Source organism: Ambystoma mexicanum, chromosome 13, assembly GCF_040938575.1.
Source record: "Ambystoma mexicanum isolate Mex_15411 chromosome 13, UKY_AmexF1_1, whole genome shotgun sequence".
In the NCBI taxonomy this organism is placed as follows: domain Eukaryota; kingdom Metazoa; phylum Chordata; class Amphibia; order Caudata; family Ambystomatidae; genus Ambystoma; species Ambystoma mexicanum.
This window is the reverse complement of record NC_090938.1, coordinates 740,712,550-740,733,898: the sequence shown is the minus strand read 5'-3', so window position 1 is coordinate 740,733,898 and position 21,349 is coordinate 740,712,550. Positions and strand designations below refer to the sequence as shown.

Below are 21,349 nucleotides of genomic sequence, written 5' to 3'. Positions count from 1 at the left end.
CTGTCCTGGGACCCTTCTGTCTTGTTGTCTGTGTAGATTATTTATTTACAGGAAATCTTTTGACTAACAAACTGGTTTTATTCTTGTAGGATAAACTTTACAGCCAGATGGAGCATCTGAAAAAAGAGCTGAAGGGCCTGCAGGAGTGGGTAGAGGAAGAAGGCAGGAAAGCATCTGAGCTCGAGGTGAGAGCAATGGCTTCATATATGTGTAGAGAGGCTCGGGGCAGAGAGGCACGAGGGTGCCTTTGAGAGTCCATGGAACAGTGCTGGATGGCTGAGATGTGAGACATCCCCCGAGAGTATTGAATTGAATTGAATTGATTGTTTATTTATATAGCGCCTATACACAATTTTTTTCAACGTGCTCCAAGGAAGGGAGGGAACAAGGGAGAATACAGTGACATTCTTATTAGTCCTTGATACATTAAGAATGTGAAATTAACTATCATACTTGGCCTGGTGACATTTCAGATAGTGCAAGAGCTTTTGACAGTGATAAGGAGGGGGGATGAGAAGGAGAATGAGACAGACAAGCAGCTACCTTACTAGGCCTGATAACAATTTTGATAGTGCCGGAATTTAACAAGAGGTGGGGGGGAGGGGAGCAGGGAGAAGGAGAACAAAACAAGCAACTATCCTACTAAGCCTGACGACAATTCAGATAGTGCTGGAGGGGGAGAGGGAGGAAAAAACAAGTGAGGGGGGGAGACAAACTGTCACGGAATTCCCTCCTTCTCACCTGAGACCGATCTTTGCAGGATATCTTGGGCGGTGTCTTCTTGCGGACGGACCTGGTCTTGTATAAGCCTGCACGAGTCTCTTCCTACTCCAGCGTGCGTTCAAAGTTCCGGGATGCAATACTCCGGGGATCCGGGAAACGAAGAAGGTGCGCAACACGGCACACGAGTCCAGGAAGCAAGAAAGAAGGGAGAGGGACAAGGAATGGAAGTGGAAAGGCCAGGAACCAGGATAACCATTCAGCGAACTACAGAGCACACGTCTAGTCGCTACTTCGCAATAGCATTGAAACACGCGGGGCCGCGGTCTATTAGTAGAATACGCTACGTCCGACGTGTAGACCGAGGAAGGCGTTTCACGTTAGACGGCCATGTTGGGAGTACCAGGGAGTGCTAGTACCATTGTGATAAGGACCAGGAAGTCCAAAAGGGGCGCGTCCTGTGGTTCATGACAGCATGCCTCCTCCGAAGACCTGTTCCACCAGGTTTGCCCGGGTGTATGAGATGATATCTTCTGAGCAATCGAGGGGTATTCAGATTAGAAAGTGGTTCCCAAGTTCTTTCGCTAGGAGGATATCCTTTCCATTCAACCAGGTATTGAAGCTGACCCCGTTTATACCTGGAGTCGCATATTCGGGACACTTCATATTCCACTTGGTTGTCCACCACCACAGGAGTGGGTCTGCAGGATTTCCGGGAGGATCGGATGTAGGGTTTTGTTCTGACTTGAGTGTCGTGTAGACCGTTGAGACCTCCGTCCCCAAGTGACGCACAGGGAAACCAAAAGAAACCGGCTGTGTGACCTTTGGGGCCACAGGTGGGAGATGTTACTTCCCGGATCCACGGAACCTCTGGAACACCGATGCTGCTGCAAAAAGAACGAGGTTAAGTACCAGGCAATTACAATATAAATCACAAGAATCAAAGGATCTGAATGGTCTTACCAATCCGGTGTTTGGAAAACCCAGGAAACCAGGAGGGAGGTTCGAGACTCAGATGAAGCGGTCCCTAGAACAAGAGGGACACAGGCAAGCGTGGATACAGGATAAGCCACCTGTAACTTGAATCCCAAGAGGGAAATAGCGTAAAAGTTCAACAAGGTACCAAGGGATGATCCGAAGACAGTGAGGGACGTGTCAAAATCCAGTAATAGGTAAGCAGTTCCAAGCAAAGGTACAGAAGGGTAATCCGAAGGAGTCCAGGTGAGAGTTCCAAGATCAAGATAAACCAGTAGTGTTTGTCCAAACGTAGCGCCAAACAGGGTCTGAAGACAGCTGAGAAGCGATGAGTGCTCCTTGCATCAGGCTTTATATACTGTGCGTTTCGGGGTCATGTGACGTCCACCAAGGTCACATGGGAAACGCCGCTCTGAATCACGTGAGCAAGTGAACGATCGGCGTGGAGGTGTTCCGCCGCCCCTTCTGCTGTATGTTCTCCATGGCAACTGCCAATGCAGGAAGGGCTGCAACCGAGCCCGTAAATTGTACCTGGTACGGAACTTTCGGTCCTTTGGGTAAACCGAATCACATGAGCCTCGAACCCTGGAGTGAGTCGTGTGGGAACCCGAGGAAGGTGTAGGGGAGATGTGAGCAGTGTTCTGGTGTGCAGAGGATCGTCTAACAGGTTTTAATAAAGAAGTGTGAAAAACTGGGTGAATTTTCTTCCAGGAGACTGGTAGCTTGAGCCGGTATGAGACTGGATTTATGATTTCCTTGATGGGAAATGGACCATAGTACCGGGGGGCCAATTTGTTTGGCCGTAAATGTCGGGGTAGTAATTTCGAGGACAACCAGACTTGATCACCAACTGCATAAGAAGGCCCTAGTCTTCTTTTGGAATCCGCATATCTCTTAGTATGTGTTCTGGCCTTCTCTAAGTGTTCCTTGGCTTCCTTGTGTATGTTGATGAGTGTTTCGATCCAGGAGTCGACAGTAGGTACCGGTGTGGGATGTGGAAGAACAGAGGGTAAAACCGATGGATGGAATCCTTGGCTGCAATAAAAGGGGCTGGTCTTGAGTGCTGAGTGATCGGAATTGTTGTAGGCGAATTCAGCCACGGGTATCAGGAGCGACCATTCGTCCTGAACCTTGGTGGCGAAACATTGAAGGTATTGTTCCAGGGTCTGGTTAGCACGTTCTGTGGCCCCGTTGGTTTGAGGGTGATAATCTGATGAGAGAGCGCGTTGGATTCCTAAAATGCGACAGAGATGTTTCCAGAATTGTGAGACGTATTGAGGTCCTCGGTCTAATATGATCTTGGAAGGAAGTCCATGAAGACGGAATATATGTTCCAGGAAGATTCCAGCGAGTTCAGATGAGGATGGTAGCTTACATAGGGGTGTAAAATGAGCCATATGAGTGAACAAGTCAATGGTGACCATGATAGTAGTGTATCCTCTGGAAGGTGGCAATTCCACAATGAAGTCTGTAGCGATGAATTCCCATGGCCTTGTTGGTAGTGTAGGTTGCAGCAGAAGACCCGCCGGTCTCTTGTTATCGTGTTTGTTTTGACTACAGATAGCATAGGCTCGGATGTACAGCTGTACGTCAGTTTTCATTCTAGGCCACCAAAATTGTCTTTGTATGAGGCGGAGGGTGTTGGTGATGCCACGATGTCCGGAGTGAAGGGTATCATGGCAGAGGTTTATTATCCTTTGTTGTAATTTCTGTGTAGGGATGACTAGAGCATTATCCTTGAACAAATATCCGTCCTTGATTCTCAGATTCCATTGATTCTTCCCTGGAATATCCTTCCAGAAATCAGAGGATTGGGTTTGCATCTGAATTTCTTCCAGGAGACTGACTGCTTGAGCTACAAAAATCGTGTGGGGAAACTCTTAGGATAGTCCCTATCTTCAGTAGTTTCGCAGTCTGGACGTCAAGATAAGGCGTCCGCAATCAGGTTTTGTGATCCAGGAACATGACTGATGAGGAACTGGTACTGGGCAAAGAAGAAGGCCCAACGGGCCTGACGACTGTTCCTACACTCCAAGGACTGTAGAATTTGAAGATTCCGATGGTCCGTGCGGACCTGGACTGGATATCTAGCTCCCAGAAGTAGATGTCGCCATTCTGTGAAAGCTTGGCGGATGGCTAACAGTTCCTTTTCCAGGACGGAGTAATGTGTCTCACTGGGAGTCAGGGTTCATGAAAGGATGAACATCCTCCCAAAGGGAATCACTGCTGAGGGCTCTGTGTCTATGGCGCAGTCTTCAGGTCTGTGAGGGGGTAGAGCCTGAACTATGGCAGTTGAAAACACATAAGCATATCCCTGATAGACCTTAGGGACCTGTATGATATTGGAAACCATGAGTGGTACTTGCTGGTGTATTGGTGGTTCTTTGGAAGGTGTCGAGGAGGGATCCAGGAATAGACAGTGAGACATACAAAACTCTGAGCCGAGGAATAGGGATCCTGCTGTCCAGTTGATATACGGATTATGTTTCTGTAACCAGGGCATACCCAATACCATGGGGTAATGAGCCGACTTGATGATGTCGAATCTAATCAGCTCTTGGTGATGGTTTATCGAAAGCTGGATCTCTTTAGTCTGCAGGCTTATGGGTCCTGAAGTGAGGGGTCTTCCATCGATTGCTTCCACCGGCTGCATGGTGCTTCGTGTCTCGTATGGAATGTGATGACTAAAAACCCAATCTTGATCAATGAATATTCCCATAGCTCTGCAGTCAACCAAGGCCAAAACGGAATAGGTCTTATTCCTGGAGGGCGATAGGAAGGCCTGTAGAATCACTAGGTTGTTTTGTCCAGGAGAGTTCAAGGATGGAATAGACGTCGAGCAAACATCTCTCTCCCGAAGCCTTGCTCCACCTAGGATCAGGAGCTGGCGTTTCCCGAACGCCGAGGAGGGGCTAGAGGACATTCCCTAACCAGGTGTTTATCCGAGGCACAATACATGCATAACCCCGTATGAATCCTTCTCATCCTCTTTTGCGGGGCTATGGGTCCACGGAAGGCTCCTATCTGCATAGGTTCTGGTTCAGTAACTGACCCTGGGTTTGTGTCAGTCTTGGAGGTACTCTCAAAGGACACCTTCGGGGGGGTTACTCTGGATTTTTTCTTCTCTGCCTTCCTTTCCTGGATACGAAAATCTAGTTGCATGGCAAGGTCCATAAGTGCCTGGAATGAGCTTGGGCGAGCCAATCTGGCCAACTCATCTTTGATCTCCTCATTCAGTCCTCTTCTGAAAAGGGTAAAACTTGCTTCAGGAGACCAGTCAGCTTCTTTGGCCAATTGCTTGAATCGGGTTACAAACGTGAGCATATCCTGGGATCCCTGCTGAAAGTCTAACAGGCGTTCCTGGGCACTATAGACCTGCTCTGGGCGGTCAAACATGGTTTTAAGGGCCCATATGAAACCGTCGTAGTCATCCAGGAGAGCGTCGCCGGAATTGACTAAGGGCGTAGCCCAGGTTAAGGCATTTCCGGAAAGGTGAGAAATTATGAAACCCACCTTAGACCTGGGAGTCGAAAAGTAGTAGGGCTTAAAAGTAAAGTGGACCGCCCAGCAATACACTTTCCTTTGTGTCAGAATCACGGGATAGAACTAATTGTTTGAGAGCGGCGTTTTCCGCTTTTAAATTCTGTACCTCGGTTTTTAGTTCTTGCATGCCACGCATCAGATCCTGAATGGCCGCTTCCATGTCAACTTCGAGTTCGGTCGGTAGGCGTCTCAAAACTGTCACGGAATTCCCCCCTTCTCACCTGAGACCGATCTTTGCAGGATATCTTGGGCGGTGTCTTCTTGCGGATGGGCCTGGTCTTGTATAAGCCTGCACGAGTCTCTTCCGACTCCAGCGTGCGTTCAAAGTTCCGGGATGCAATACTCTGGGGATCCGGGAAATGAAGAAGGTGCGCAACACGACACACGAGTCCAGGAAGCAAGAAAGAAGGGAGAGGGACAAGGAATGGAAGTGGAAAGGCCAGGAACCAGGATAACTATTCAGCGAACTACGGAGCACACGTCTAGTCGCTACTTCGCAATAGCATTGAGACGCGCAGGGCTGCCGGGGCGCGGTCTATTAGTAGAATACGCTACGTCCGACGTGTAGACCAAGAAGGCATTTCACGTTAGACGGCCATGTTGGGAGTACCAGGGAGTGCTAGTACCGTTGTGATAAGGACCAGGAAGTCCAAAAGGGGCGCGTCCTGTGGTTCATGACACAAACAAGTTGCTATCATACAGGTCGGGCGACATTTCTGATAGAGTAAGTGCTAAGGATACAGTGAAGGGAGGGGGGAGAGGAGAAAGGAGGGTACAGCAAGAAGAGGGATTTAAATAAGCAGACATCGAACCAAACAGCGGGGGGCGAGATACAACAGGCAAGCATACAGGAAACCAGGCAGGAGTTAGAGAAAAAGGATAGAAAGAGAGGTAAGGATAGGCAATAAAGATGATTGCAACTAAGCCAACTGCATGAAAACACCGCCAAATTTGAATAATGCTAAATACATGAAAACACAGCCAAATCTGAATTAAGCTAAATGCATGAAAACACAGCCAAATTTGAATTAAGCTAAATGCATGAAAACAAAGCCACATTTGAATTAAGCTAAACGCATGAAAACACAGCCAAATTTGAATTAAGCTAAAGGCATGAAAACGCAGCCAAATCTGAATTAAGCTAAATGCATGAAAACACAGCCAAATCTGAATTAAGCTAAATACATGAAAACACAGCCAAATTTGGAAAGCACCCAGATACAGAAGTTAGAAGTGGGTGTGAACATGCAGTGTAATCAGAGGTGCAAACATGGGGCACAAGCAGAGAGGGGGGCTGAGGCACAAGAGGGTAGAAGCGTGCCAGGAGTAGGGAATGTACCCATAGTTATGGAGGAAGTGTTATGGAAGTCCAGATTTCAAGGTAGAGTGAGGTTGCAGCGTCAAGGAAGTTCCAGTGCAGGGGTGACAAGAAAATACCTCTAGTAGCGGACATGGAATAGACAGGGGCCTTAGATGCAGGCTTTTGAGGAAGGGCCGGCTCCGGCCTCCCGGTGCCCCCCATTGGTTGAAGAAGGAAACAAAGTAGCCAATGGGGATGGCTCGCTGAAGGAAGTCAATGCAGCAGGATTTAATGCAGTAAGCAAACCGCCATCTTGGAAGTGGCCGAGTGCCACAGGGCCATATGGGATGAAACGGAGGTGCCCTTGAATTGTAAGGCACCAGGTTAAAAAAACAAGTGCTAAACGGTCAAACGGCATTCCGTGACCATAGTGAACAAAGCACTTCAATTATGCAGAGCATTCCATCCACGGCAAACAATTCAGAAACAGTAGCGCTCGCACACAGAATGAAATTAATGGCATGATATTGGGGCCAATGCTGGAGATGTGAGCCCCAGTGGCTTACCTTCAGGAAAAACACGTATTCAGCTGAAGTAGGGACCGCAAATATACAGAGCGTGCAGAACAGCTGATTCAAGGCGAGGAAGCAGAAGAGAGCAGAGTTGGAGGGGAGAGATACGAGACATCCCCTGAGAGTATGGGGAGCAGAGCTGGAGGGCAGAGATATAAGACATCGACTGAGAGTACGGGGAGCAGAGCTGGAGGGGAGGGATACGAGACATCTCCTGAGAGTACGGGGAGCAGAGCTGGAGGGGAGAGATACACGACATCCATTGAGAGTACATGGAGGCGGGAGAGATTAGACATCCTCAGCCAGGTGGATGAGCTGGAAATCCGACATGGGGCGTCCTATGAAAGTAACAAAAGGCATAAATGGGGGTCAGAGATATAAGGGGTCACCCGAAAGTTACAGATAATGGAACAATAGCATAGAGACCTGCTGTGGATGCCATTCCATAGTAAGAGAGGTGGAGAGCCACGCAGGCAAGCTCACACGAGGCCGGGACTGGAAGTGAGACAAGAAGATACAGGCTGGATGACCGCAAGAGCACCAGATCATACCCCTGCAGTGAACAACAAGCATCTGACGGACACAGACAGTGGCGCTCCAGGCGACATATTCGCTACATAGAAGTACGATCCGCGCCAAGCAGTGACTCTGTATCGTCCAAAGATGATCAGAGGAAAAAGGGCTACATATGGACTCTGAACAATTATGTGGCTAAGGAGCATAGCCCAACGCTGATCATGCACATTAATGAGATCCCCTGCTGAGTTCCTCATCGACAACGGTAAACATCCTAAGTGAGGAGGCATACAACAGGCTCCCACAGCCCCAAAGCTAAGACGGTTGACAATAGACATCTACCTGTATGGGTCCACAACACCCCTGCCATGCCGAGGAGTAATTTACTGTATGCTCACACAAAGCACATGCAACACGTCTCCAGCTCCACGTGCTCAAGACAGAGACCAAGAGTGGGTGTATCCTCCGCTTCAAGACCGCAGTAGACAGTGGGGCTGGTACACGTCCCCAACCAGTTGAAAACACCTGTCTGGGGTTGCTGTTGGTTTGGTACTCTTGTTCAAAGGAGGATTGCCTAGCATTTCAGTGCTGGGCTGCTCAAGTGGGCGGGACAAAGACTGATATGCAAATGGGTATTCCTCCTTTGTGAAAGGTACAGTGAGGTAAAACATGTGGCTGCGGACTGAGTGGGTTCATTCCAACAGAACAGGTTATCATGCTGTGTTCTTTCATGCAGAGGGGCGTCCTGACCTCTTTTTAAAGTAAAAGGAACTTGGTGTTGGTCACCCTAAGTTACCTAGTGTTATCCAGACGTGGACCCCTTGCTCACTGTGCTCAGAGAGGCACAGCTCCACCTCACTGATGAGTCCCGACTAAGCCGAAACACGTGCCTGGGGTTGCTGTTGGTACACTTGTTCAAAGGAGGATTGCCTAGTGCTGGACTGCTCAAGAGTGCAGGACACAGACTGATATGCAAATGGATATCCCTCCTTTGTGAAAGGTACAGTGAGGTAAAACATGTGGCTGAAGACTGAGTGGGTACATTCCCACAGGACAGGTTATCATGCCGTGTTCTTTCTTGCAGAGGCACGCCCTGACCTCTTTTTGAACATTTAAAGGACATTCACAAAACTGTTCAAAGGGCTCGGCAAAAGCTCAGAAACTGCAAAATACAACTACAACATATAGACCCAGACGTCAAGCCGATAGCCCATCACTATCGGGGCATATTGGTCAACATACAGAAACAGGTGGAGGACGAACTCAAGAAACTATTGGACCAACACGTCATTGAACTCGCCATAGAGCCCACGCCCTGGGTATCCCCCATAGTACCGGTCCCCAAAAAAGCAGCCGAAGGGTCCATCCGGCTATGTGTAGATATGAGAAGGGCAAATGAGGCGGTACAAAGAGAGAGACATCAGGTGCCTCGAATCACAGACATGGTTCACTTACTCCGCGGAGCAAAGGTGTTCTCGAAACTAGACCTCACAAAGGGATATCACCAGCTAGAAATTGTCCCCGAGTCGAGATACATCACCACATTCGTGACACATATGGGCCTATTCTGATATAAACACCTCAGTATCAGAATATCGTCTGCACACAAAATCTTTCATGACGAATTTCATAAGGTCATACGACACATCCCTAACTGCTTAAATTACTCTGACGTCCTGGTCTTTGGAAGATCCACAGAGTAACATGATGCCGCACTGCACCGGGTATGTTTAGCGCTTGAGGCAGCGGGGCTGACAATGATCAAAACAATGCGTGTTCCGCAAGGGCTCATTAAGATTTTTCAGACACCTCTTTTCTGAACCAGGCATGCGACCTGACCATGACAAAGTAGCAGCGCTCAACACTGCCTCGAGACCGCAGAATGTGTCTGAGCTACGCTCGTTCCTCTGGCTTTCTAGCTATTGCTCAAGATACCTGCAGGACTACGCCACCATTAGTACGCCTCTCAGACACCTCACGAAACGTGACCAGGACCAGGCGTTTCAAAGGACAAAGGAATGCCAGGAAGCCTTTGAGAACATCTGTAATAGCATTTCCAAGGCAGAGGGACATGGCTTATTTTCACACTGACAGAACCACAGAGGTGGTCGTGGACGCCAGCCCAGTCGGCCTGGGTGCCATTCTGACACAACAGGACCAGGATAATCCACACAACCAGTACATAGTGGCATACGCCAGCCGGATCCTCACGCACACGGAGTAGGCATACTTGCAGGCCGAGAAAGGGAGCCTGGCCCTTGTGTGGGCCTGTGAGTATTTTCATTTGTTTCTCTACGGAAAAGCGTTCAGTCATCACGGACCACCATGCCCTCCTTCAGGTGATTGAGTCCACATCTGCCACCTGTGTCATACCTGTGCTGGATCAGATGCACTCGACATATGATGGAATCCCCAAAGTCATCAAATTCAACAATGGTCCTCCATTTACTAGTCAGGACTTTGCAAATTTTGCAAGGTATATGGGTTTTCAACATAGGAGGATCACACCATTATGGCCACAAGCCAACTGAATTGCAGTACGATTCATGGCAAACATCAAACGTTCTCTGCAGGTGGCCAACGTCACCAATAACTCATTCGAACAAACCCTATACCAGCTGCTCAGAGAGTACCGACACACCCCGCACAGCACCAGGGGAGTGTGTCCTGCTGACCTCATGTTTGGGAGGGCAGTACCCGACTGCCAGAAGGCCCGATTGCTCTCCCCAAGAGCTCACTAGAACCGGCTTGGGCCAGTTATCGGGAGGAGAAAAAGAAAATGAAGGACAGGGCTGATGCCAGGCGGTGAGCCAAGGTAAACAACATAGAGGTGGGAGACCAGGTGGTAGTGCGACAACCTAGAGGTCGAAAGGAAGATCCCACTTTTGCCCCTGAAAGGTTTGTCATAACACATGAGAGGAACAATGCTGATGACACAAGGAGGGTCTCGCAAGACAATCACATGAAACACCTTGCATTTCAGGAAATGCCCAGGTGAAGACACGCACCCGTGGTACCCCACCCGAGCTGACCGGAATAGCTCAGACTCAGGGGACTAGGCCGCCAGACCCGGTGATGATCCTGAGGCAGCAGCGCCAGGACAAGAGAGACGCCCTCAGCGATCTCGCATAAAACCCCAACGACTGATTGAAGAGATGGGGTAAAATGTTTATCTATTGTGTTAAAATGGGGGGAGATGTAATGTTGTGCACTGTAGCACAGCCCATCACTGTTGTTGGGTTAGGGGAGGAACCACGTTGGGCCAAGCGGGGAAGGAAGTGACGCAGGGCTAGGGAGGAATTCCGGGGTGAAAGGGGAGTTCAGTGTTAAGTTAATTAAAGACGTGTCTACACGCTGCACCGGTGTCCGGCATTATCATTGGTAACGGAGTGGTCCTCCGTTGCTGTGCAGAGGTTGACCCTCACATTATCCTGTATATAATGCTTAGCAGGTCTGTGTAACATCAATTCACACTTTTTTCCACTTGATGGCAACAAAGCAACACCACACCACCAGCAAGGCACACCCAGACGAAGCAGGATATTTTGGCACGGCTTTTCTTGCGCCAGATGTTTCGGCGCGGCCGTTAGGGCACAGCCGACAGGCGCAGGGACTGTTAGGCGCCGGCATGTTTTGGCGCAGTGACTTTTGTATCAATGTGGCGGTGCCCTGGTATGCAGGCTGCTGAGCAAAACAGCCACACCAAAATGTCCTGCTTCGCGAGAGATCTGCAAGTGACCTGCTGCACGCCTCGTCCCTGTACAGGAGGGAGTGACAGCCAGGCGAAAACCTCTCCGGGAAAACTCACCTTAGGTTCTGAAATGCATGTCGTCTCTCCCAACTGGATGGCATGACCTAGGCGCTTTCAGCTCAATTGCTCTTTCCAGCTTTTCATTTTCATGCAAAGGCAGGGTTCGAAATTGAGGGGAGCTGGAAGCTATTTAGATCCTGCTTCTAGCATAGTAAGGCCTGGTTAGCTTGAAACCAACCGCTTCCAGGAGCTACTTCTGGCTCCTAGGGCCAACTGGTACCTTCCAAACATGTAAATCTGACATTAACTTTGAGTATTTGAGAATGTTAATAAAAAAGAATTAGAACACATCTAATACACATTGAAACACAATGGTTCATAGAAAATGGACAAACATTTTAAGGAGCATCTCTGGTACCTCCTGGTTCTGCTGCGGTGCTCCTGCCTACAAGGTGATGCCCGACACCCAGGAGCTGCTTTTAGTTACTTTTCATCGAATCTCAGTTTCAAACCCTGCAAAGGTGCAAAGATGAAGTGCATTTTGGCTGGGCCTAGTTCCATGCCATATATAAAAAATATGTTCGATATGTAAGGTACATACATGTGAGATATTACTGCTCTCGAGGGAAGGCATTATTGCCCAATACGCATCGCGTGACCACAGGGCAACTTGTCCTCGTCGGGGCAATATATATATTTATGAACCCCACAGTTCGTATTTAGTTTGTTATCCTGTGCCCATTTGTTAGGCCAGCGCCAAATTGGTTTTTGCGCCAATCTGGCTGCGGCGAAAGGGGCTCTGCGTCCAAAGTATTGCACCAAAACGGCCGACGCCAAAAGGCTCATTCCAAAACATGGCGTACCGCACCCAGAGATGCCATTTGAGGCTACACTTTCACCTCTCAGAGCATCCACCCCTTATTTCCCTGCCTTGTGACAGCGTATATGGCGGTGGCCTCAGATGTGGGTAAACGTAGCGGACCACTCACCTCAGAGTTCTTCATCAGCGCTCTGACAGTGAAGGCCTGGGTTTGCTTGGTGCTGCTGCCTGCGCCCTCTTTCCTGCAACCGGCCATCTCTGGGCCTGCTTTCACCTGCGACTGTTTCTGCTGCTGTTCTGCGACCATCGCTCTCGGGACACCGGCCTGTAGTGGGGTGGAGGGTCTCGTGTGACAAAGGTGTCGGTCTCCAAAAGATCCTCACTCCCATTCTCAGGGACATGCATTCCGGATCCCCACAACCATTTAGACTTGTGGCTGCAGTCTTCTTCCCTAAGATTGGTGAAGCATTGTTTTCCATTTTTGGACTCTGCCCAATAATAGGGTTTCTACCCGCTAAAAGAACGGGACAGGCCACTACTGAATAAGACACAATACACATATGCTTGTGTAATTGAACATCACGTCATCGTCCTGATGAAGGCCGCTTATCTAATACACCACAGTTGGTGACGAGACGGCCGAAACACACTGTCGACTTTTTTATACAGCAACCACCAGCACTACTCTAACTAGGACAGGCCCTATACAACTAAGGAAATGAACAGGAAAAAGACACTGTAATTCAACAGTGTCCAGATTTTGTGTCTAAGAAAGATGTTGTTTTATTTCTACTGTATAAACTATTATGTTGAAGGCCTTTTTCTGTCTGGCCAAATGAATGTGTATAAAAGAATTGTTTAGATATGTGTTCCCTGTAAAGAGAGATGTGTACAAGATTGGTTAGTACCGAAATATTAAAACAGATATTTTTATGAAAAACTAAAATAGGCTGCATGGTACTTGCTACAAATTAAGAAAAGAGGGGAGTGTGACTAAATGTAGCCTTGACCATTTTCTGTTTGTTTAACCTCTCAGAGCATGACAGAGAAATTTGGAGCAATGTTTTCATCTTTCAAGAGAGCCAGTGAGAGATGGCGTTTTAAGCTACACATAACTTTGTGAAGCACATTTCAGTATGGAGCAGGAGAAATGCAGAGAGAGAGAGAGCCCAGAGAAAATACTGCTTCCTGATGTTGCTTCCTGCCCCCACCAAAAGAGTATAGCTAAAAAGGACACACACTTGTCTGTGCCCGCTCACCCCTAAGAGAGTAGAGTACACACCCCGTCATCGCGCTGCCTACTCTACATAAACAGTCCCACTGCCCTGCACCCCCCCTGCAAACGATACACGCCAAGCCACCTCAACCTCCAGGCCACTGCCCTGCCCCCCCTCCTCAAGCTCCCTCTGCCAAAGGATACACGCCAAGCCACCTCAACCTCCAGGCCACTGCCCTGCCCCCCCTCCTCAAGCTCCCTCTGCCAAAGGATACACGCCAAGCCACCTCAACCTCCAGGCCACTGCCCTGCCCCCCCTCCTCAAGCTCCCTCTGCCAAAGGATACACGCCAAGCCACCTCAACTTCCATGCCCACTGCCAAAGGATACACGCCAAGCCACCTCAACCTCCAGGTCCACTCCGCGCCCCCTCTGCCAAAGGATACACGCCAAACTGCCTCAGCCTCCAGGCCCACTGCCCTGCCCTCCCACCCCAAGCTCCCTCTGCCAAAGGATACACGCCAAGCCACCTCAACTTCCATGCCCACTGCTAAAGGACACACGCCAAGCTAACTCAGCCTCCAGGCTTACTGCCCTGCCCCCACTCCCTGCCCCCTCTGCCAAAGGATACACGCCAAGCTACCTCCGCCTTCAGGGCAACTGCCCTGCACGCCCAAGCCCCAAGCTCCCTCTACCAAAGGATACATGCCAAGCTGCCTCCAGGCCCACTACCTGGCCTCTTCCCCCTCCCCAAGCTCCCTCTGCCAAAGGATACACACCAAGCTACCTCAACCTCCAGGCCCAGTGCCCTGCCCACCCCAGCTCCCACTGCCTGCTAGCTCAGCCTCCAGGCACACTGCCCTGTACCCCCTCCCCAATCCCCCTCTAGCAAAGGATGCACGGCAAGCTACCTCAACCTCCAGGCCTACTGCCCTTCAGGTGCAGGGGAGAAACCAACACTCGTAGAGTGCACTCAGAGTGCTGTTTGGCTGTTAGGCTGTTAGGCTGGGAGGTGCTTCCGCAGGGCTCCTACGAAGGCCTTATTGTACTGAAACAGAACACTCTTCTGACTTCAACCTTTGTATAGTATAGAGACAGGAGTAAGTGGCCAACTGTTTTGTTAACTTAATATAACTTAATTAATAGGGAATATGTCTTATGCCTATACATTGAAGTCCACAATGCTAGCAAAGTTGCTCCAAGCACCTCGCCTTGCAACTGATTCTACAATTAACTGTCCATTGACGCCTCTGCTACAACCACTAAGTGCCTTGCTGTTGATTATTCTACAGTGGCCATACTCAGACATTTGCAACTTCCTTCAAACGGCAGGACGTGGACCTTTGACAGGGGTTGTGCCAGCACAGTCAAACCCAACAGTGGATTTCCATTAATCTTTGAATACTGTGACAAGTGAGCACTTAATCACGTTTACGGACAATCTGGATTCAGCCGTTTTAACAGGAGCGATAACGATAGAAGCCGCTGATGGTCCGTTCCCCCCGGAGACCATACAAACTTTAGACTTAAGGTAATTGGGGTTTCCAGGAACGTGGATAGAAACAGCTAAGGTTTTTGGGGGTGTTGCAGTGCCTCCAATCTCTTCTGAACCGTCACTGATTATGGCTCAGGTCCATTCTGCAAATAATAATGTTACTCTATATACCACACTTAATCTGGACAGAGAAGGTTCCAGAGACTTCAGTGCTTCATTTCCTCACATGGAAATACAAATACCAGATTAGTCTCCTAATATATCGCAGACTGTATTACCGACTATCCAAGAAGCGGTCCCTGCTCGGAAGGAAAAGAGGAGTGAGCCCTTGAAGCAAGCACTGCGGTCTAGGGGCTTGGAGAAAATCCAGGATGTGAACCTATTGGCTTCGCCAAAATATTGTATGCCGACTCCTTAGATTCCTCCTCTATTTCTTCAATATCATTTGTACATCCTACACCCAGAAGATCTTTTGAGTTAATGGCCCCAGTTACCTCCTCAGTGCAAATAACCTTGTCCGCAATGAATACCACTATGCAATCATTGGTAAAACGTTACGATTCTGAAGTGTCACTTCTGAGCACTTGGAACTCGAAGGTGTCCTTTATTGAGGGATGGATTTCCTCTTTAACAAGTATCCCGCTGTTAAAACCTTCGCCTACCAATATTTTAAATGAAGATCCTATGAGTCAATCAATAAAACAACCAATACTTTTTAATAATCACATTTTGTCCTGTCCTCAAATGAGTCAAGTGTCAGATACTAAGGTTACTCTGCGTTCCCCAGAATTTCGTACCCTGGAACAAAAAAGATTATCTCATCAACAGTCCCATGGGAATAGTCAGTATGGGCCGCCTTGTAGCAAATAAGAAAGGACTCAGTGTTAACTAAACGGAGTAGGGACAGAAGTCATGAACAACCATTGCGAGACATCTCAACAGCAAACTCTGAGGAACCAAAGTGTCAGTATTCTTTAAACAATAATACTGACCTTCCAGTTTCTCCTCGGAGGTCCGCTGTATACCATTCGACTTCTTCTCATTGTTTACTATCCGAACGTTTGGTAGATTCAAATGTATTGTTGACATTGAATAGGTCTAATGTCTTGAGGTTGTTTGACGCTGTTCCTAGTTTACGTTCTATTCAATCTCGAGATATTGCAATGGTTGAATTTATTAATGATAAAATCTTGGATATAATTCTATTGCCAGTTCCATCGAGATTGGTATTCGAGACAATATGGGATGCAGGGAAACATCTGCGCCCACTGGGATATGACATATTTGAGGTTGACGGGGAGGAAGTCTTGGACTCCTCGAAATCCTTCCTTAGGGCCTCAAGTATTAATTTCAAACCCACTCATTTTTTGCCTCTTAGGGTGACATGTTCCCAGACAAATTTGTTGAGAACTAGAGGGATAGAGTTTATCAAACCAGCAGTGGTTGATTCTGGTAGGGAGGATTGGTCTTGGCTTCCTGAAGAATTGATTAGTAGATCAAGCGCCCACTAGCTAAGCAGTCTGAAAACGACAGACCATCTAAAAATGCGTTCATGGAATACCAGAGGGTATAAACAACTGTTCATGAAAGAAGATAATCTGTTGGGTATTTTGGATATTATTTTTTTGCAGGAGACGTGGTTTATGGTTCCTCCCATTTTGGATGGGTATTCTCTTATTCTATCTTGTACGACTGGAGGTACACAAGGCCGCCCTACATCTGGTCTGTTAACTGCTTGTCGAAATGGAAGAGGCTTTGTTTAATCACCCTGGATGTCCCCAAACCCATTTATACAATTGACAAAATTGATATGGGAAAACACACAACGGGGCCCGGGGAGAGTCATAGGCTTATTTAATTAATATTGGAACCCAGCGGGGATAACCACTGAATCCTTTCTGGATGGGATAGTGAAGCATTTAAACATCTGTGCCTTAGATCCAAAGCTTTTTGCTGTGATAATGGCAGAAGATCTGAATTTCTCCTGTTTTGTTTGGAATGGTGCTGCAGCAGAGAAGGGAGCCAGAAGTGGGTTGCATTTGTTGGAACTGAGAGGTTTCCACATGGTCAACTGGACTCTAAAAGGGGACGTCCCCCCCCAGCCTAGATTACTTTTTTGTCTCAAGTAACATTTATATGTGGATTGATGAATTAAAGGTTCTCCAACAAAGAAGGAGCGATCATGATATGGTCTTAACAAATTGGACCATTCCGGTCATGAACCAAAGAAAGAAGGATATATATAGGCCTAGATTGGAGATTGGTTCTGGTAAAAACCGGTACAGGTGGAATGAGAGTTCCCTCGTTGCCTTTAACAATCAGTTGGTTAAAGGTTGTGCCACTAATACTTTTGAGCTGGTCCAGCAGCCGTTTGATTATATGATCGTGTTAAACCTCTTTATAGTTAACATCTTGAAACAGAGTTTTTTTTCACTCAAGCATGTGTTTGATCTCAAAGTTCAAACTAACATCTTTTCCTATAGAGCAGAACTGAGATGGTTGACTTTTCCCCTTGAAGAGAGAATTATGAAAGTGAAATTACTTAAACAAAAGTTTAGGAATTGGTACAAGTCAACCCCATAGCCGAGGAAACCTGGGTAGCCCATTTAACTGCACTATTCACCCTTGATTTTTGTAACGACAATGTTCGAGGAAAGGGTGACAAATCATGAGTGGATACTTTCCTTTGACTTGGATGACATCTTGGAGATTATAGCTAAAGCTACTAACTCGCGAGCAACGGGTCCAGGTGGACTATCCAACGCAATGTTTAAGGCTTATCCACAAGATTGGCCCCATATCCTGGAAGCTTTGTTTCTTAGAATCCTCAACATGTTTCAGTTCACAACTCATTGTTGCAGAACATTCATTGGGAGTATATATCATTTCCAACGCTATGTAAACACACAAATGATTCAACAGAGCATTGTAATGGATAGGCTGATTTTTCTTTTTACAATTTTAACATTTCTGCTTCTTCTATCCTCACATTCTGGGTTCACACATGCACCCTTTTTGTAGAAATCTGCAGGTGACAAAATTATTTTAAAAAAGGGAGAGAGTTATTATCTCAAATTACAGTTATTTACTTTCAATGTGGTATGTATCTCTGAGGAGATTATAATTACCTTTCCTGGTGAGATTACTACCTTAGTCTCCTCTCCATCATTGTCCCATAATGGTAAATCCCCTGTGTACAAATGATGGGCTACCATTAATTCTGTAGCATATAATGAATTTATGAAGAACATATAATATGGACGAATGATGCAGATAACTCAAGAACCGCACTTCTTATCTTAAAGTTTAAAATTTTAAAATACCTTAGTGTCACGTCTTTATCTTGGCTTTCATCCTTGCACAAAGATTATTTCTTAATTTTATAGATCTCAAGCATTAGAAATGCATTAGTTCTTCAATCTGAAAAACATTCAACATATTTTTTATATAAAAAATGTTGTAAAAAAGAACTATTCTTTTTCTTGTCGGATTTAATTTAGAAAGAGAGCATGTCTAGAATTCCCAGCACTAGGGTAAGTAATTCAGTGTTAGAGGACCATCAAACCTTCTGTGTTATAGATATTCAGTTTGAACCTCACTTCATGCCTGTTGATAAAGGTATACAATACTGAACTAGTTACTTACTTACCATAATCATGGCACAGTCAGTCATGAATTCGCCAGTATTTCCAGCTCCCAAAAGTTTTTTCGTTTGAACAAACCTAACCAATTGTCATCCAGGATGAATTCACACAACTGGACCAGCAATCTCATTCGGCTGCTGTATCAACCAAGCAGCTGTCTTTGAGGGAGATCACATACTATCGAGCACGGCGAAACTGGATGTGTGCAAATGAAAGAAAGCTGTAGGGGTACATATATCCGTGTGCGGAAGTTCAATTGAAGTCAGGTGTGTATTGTCAAAGGTAATTGCCTGACTCTGCCTCACCACGGTAGTCGGACAGGTCAGGTACATTGCTTGGGTATTAGTCTGTTTTCTCCCAGAGTGGGCGGTCCATGTAGCAGTGTTCGTGTAGGGAAGGGGAGGGAGTTAAAGTTCCCTGGTATCCTACCTGATAGTTAAAGGTGTTAAAGGGAAAGGGATACCACGTCTCGCCATCAGGTGTACCACTCCCACTCCCCAAGGACCCCTCACCCAGATGATCCTCCCGCACTGGCCCACCCCCAGGGTCTGTATCCAAAGGTGATGGCCGTGCCCTGGCCACCTGAGAGAGAGATCCCTGGGGACTAGCGGGTGAGACACCCTCTGGTTTCTCACAGTAACCAGCGCCAACCAGCAAGGAACACAAGTAGCTACTACAACCATCACCCAGCACTGGGAGTCGCCTCCAGACAATCGGCTAACCGGAGCCCTAAGGCCGAACGGAATTGGGGGAAGGGACACGTCAGGATTTTTAAAAGGTTTCCCCCCCCCAGCACCCCAGGTCAACAGTGAAATGGTGCATGAGGGGCTGGAAAAAGGCGCTATTACAAGGAGGCACGGCAACAAAGGAGATAGAGGGAGCGGGGCAGGACAGAGTGCGGAGGGAATTCTCTGGAAGACTATACAGAGGGCAAAAGAGTGATACCCACGCTACACCCAATTATGAAAATGGATAAGTATAAGGGCAAGAAACCAAACCATCAGTCTAAGATTGACGCATATAGGACAGGAGGGCCCAAAACACAACAAGCACCAGAGACAAGACCATAGTCGACAATGGAGGACAGGGGAAACACAGAATCTCAGGCTACCCAGGGAATCTTGAGAGCCGTACACGAGGCAAAGACACAGCTGGAGCAAAGGATAGATGCAATAGGTCTGGATGTCAGTCTCCGGAGATAGTACCTGCATAAGTGTCAGCACGAGTAAGAGAAGTGGAAGAGCGTATATCGTCTGTCAAAGATGTAATGACCCCCTTGAGACATGATAAAAATGTAGAAAAGGACGCAGCAGCTGGAAGAAAGATGGGCCCACATGGGCTGTCTAAATGTTTCTCAATTGAAAGGGCACATAGTACCAAGTAAGGAGCCACTGCGAGGCACCCCACCAAGACAAATCATTGCCAAACTGTTAAATTACCGCGATCGAGATGTAATCTTACAAGCAGCAAGAAAGAAGGGAACTCGAGTATAATGGGGCAAGGATTGCAATATACCCCGACTTCACCAAAGCGGTACAAAATGTGCAGCAATCCTTTAACGCGGTGCACAGGTAGCTAGGGGAAAAAGAAATAAAGTATGCCACAATTTATCCAGCAACACTCGGAGTCTGCGGCCCTCAGGGAGTTAGGTTCTTCACGTGCCCATGGGACTGGACAGAAACAATCGGCCAACAGCAATGGATAAAGCAGAAGGGGCAAAACAAAAATGCAGGAACAGAAATGGCCCCCACGGGGAGAAGGGAAAAGCAGTTGGAATTCAGGAAACAGCAGATATGTAAGATAGACTGCAAATAATTGACATTGATGTGGGCCCAGGAGGGGGGTGGAGTGGGGAGGGGGAGAATGAGAGCAACAACAGTGAATAAGCAACAGACTCAAGTCGGTAAAATTCAAGACTTCGGGTTGAGCGGCCAGCAGGAATAGCCCCCCTTGTAAATCCTGAGGCCCCTATCAAGGGTTGGGAAAAGCAATAGTTGTTTTGGGGTCAACAGATGCTTCAAGTTGGGGGGAAGTATAGGGTGGGGGAGGGAGGTGTTGTTGGGTTTGTTCAAGAGGTTAAGGGGCAGGGAGCGAGAGAATATGGGTAGTTAGACATGCACAAATGCAGTTCGGTATACATCTTGACTTAACAACAAGGCAAGGGATCTCACACCTGGGAAAGGACAACGCAGAGGCAAATGACACTACACTGAACGATGCAAGGAGAATGTAGGATTGTGAAATGCCGAAATGATGAGATTAAGAGAGGGGCTGGTGACAAACTATTTGATGAGGCAGAAAGCCTGCAGAGTACTATTGCAGGAAACGCACTTGATGGCTCAGAGTGTAGGTTTTTGGGCAGGGGTCAATACACGGTGGTGGAACAAGCAGGATACAACAGAGGCTCCAGCAGGGTGGCAGTCCACATCAGTCGTAGCATTCCATTCCAGTTGGGTCAAGTGGAGAGATAAGGGGAGGACGAAATCTGGTAGTGACCGGGGGAATTACCGGGGGAAGCAATTACCATACTGAACTTGTACGCACCTCCACCATTACAACCAGACTTAATTAAAAAAATACAGGCGATACTGGCAACACATGGTGCAAATGTAACCATAGTGAGAGGTGACTTTACTGACGTCCTTCACGGGCGAATAGATGTTCTCAGATGGGGGAAACTCCCGGGGAGGGGAGACGCGCACCAAGCTGGTGACATTTTTGGAGGCAACAGGATTACAGGATGTCTGGAAAGGGTTACACTCCAGTAAAAGACAGTTTTCGTACTATTCCTGAGCACA

The 21,349-nt window shown here is 47.6% G+C and overlaps 1 protein-coding gene across 3 annotated transcripts in view; it reads left to right on the top strand.

The window, feature by feature from the left end:
• Positions 1 to 21,349, top strand: part of LOC138521874 (E3 ubiquitin-protein ligase TRIM39-like) — a 225,539-nt gene that overhangs the window by 57,815 nt on the left and 146,375 nt on the right. For 2 of the 3 annotated variants that reach the window (XM_069635031.1, XM_069635028.1), the window contains exon 4: positions 90 to 185. The exons of the other annotated variant lie outside the window; for it this stretch is intronic. In XM_069635031.1, coding sequence (XP_069491132.1) covers positions 90 to 185 — 96 coding nt within the window. The remainder of the gene's footprint in view (positions 1 to 89; positions 186 to 21,349) is intronic. 3 annotated transcript variants of the gene reach the window in all.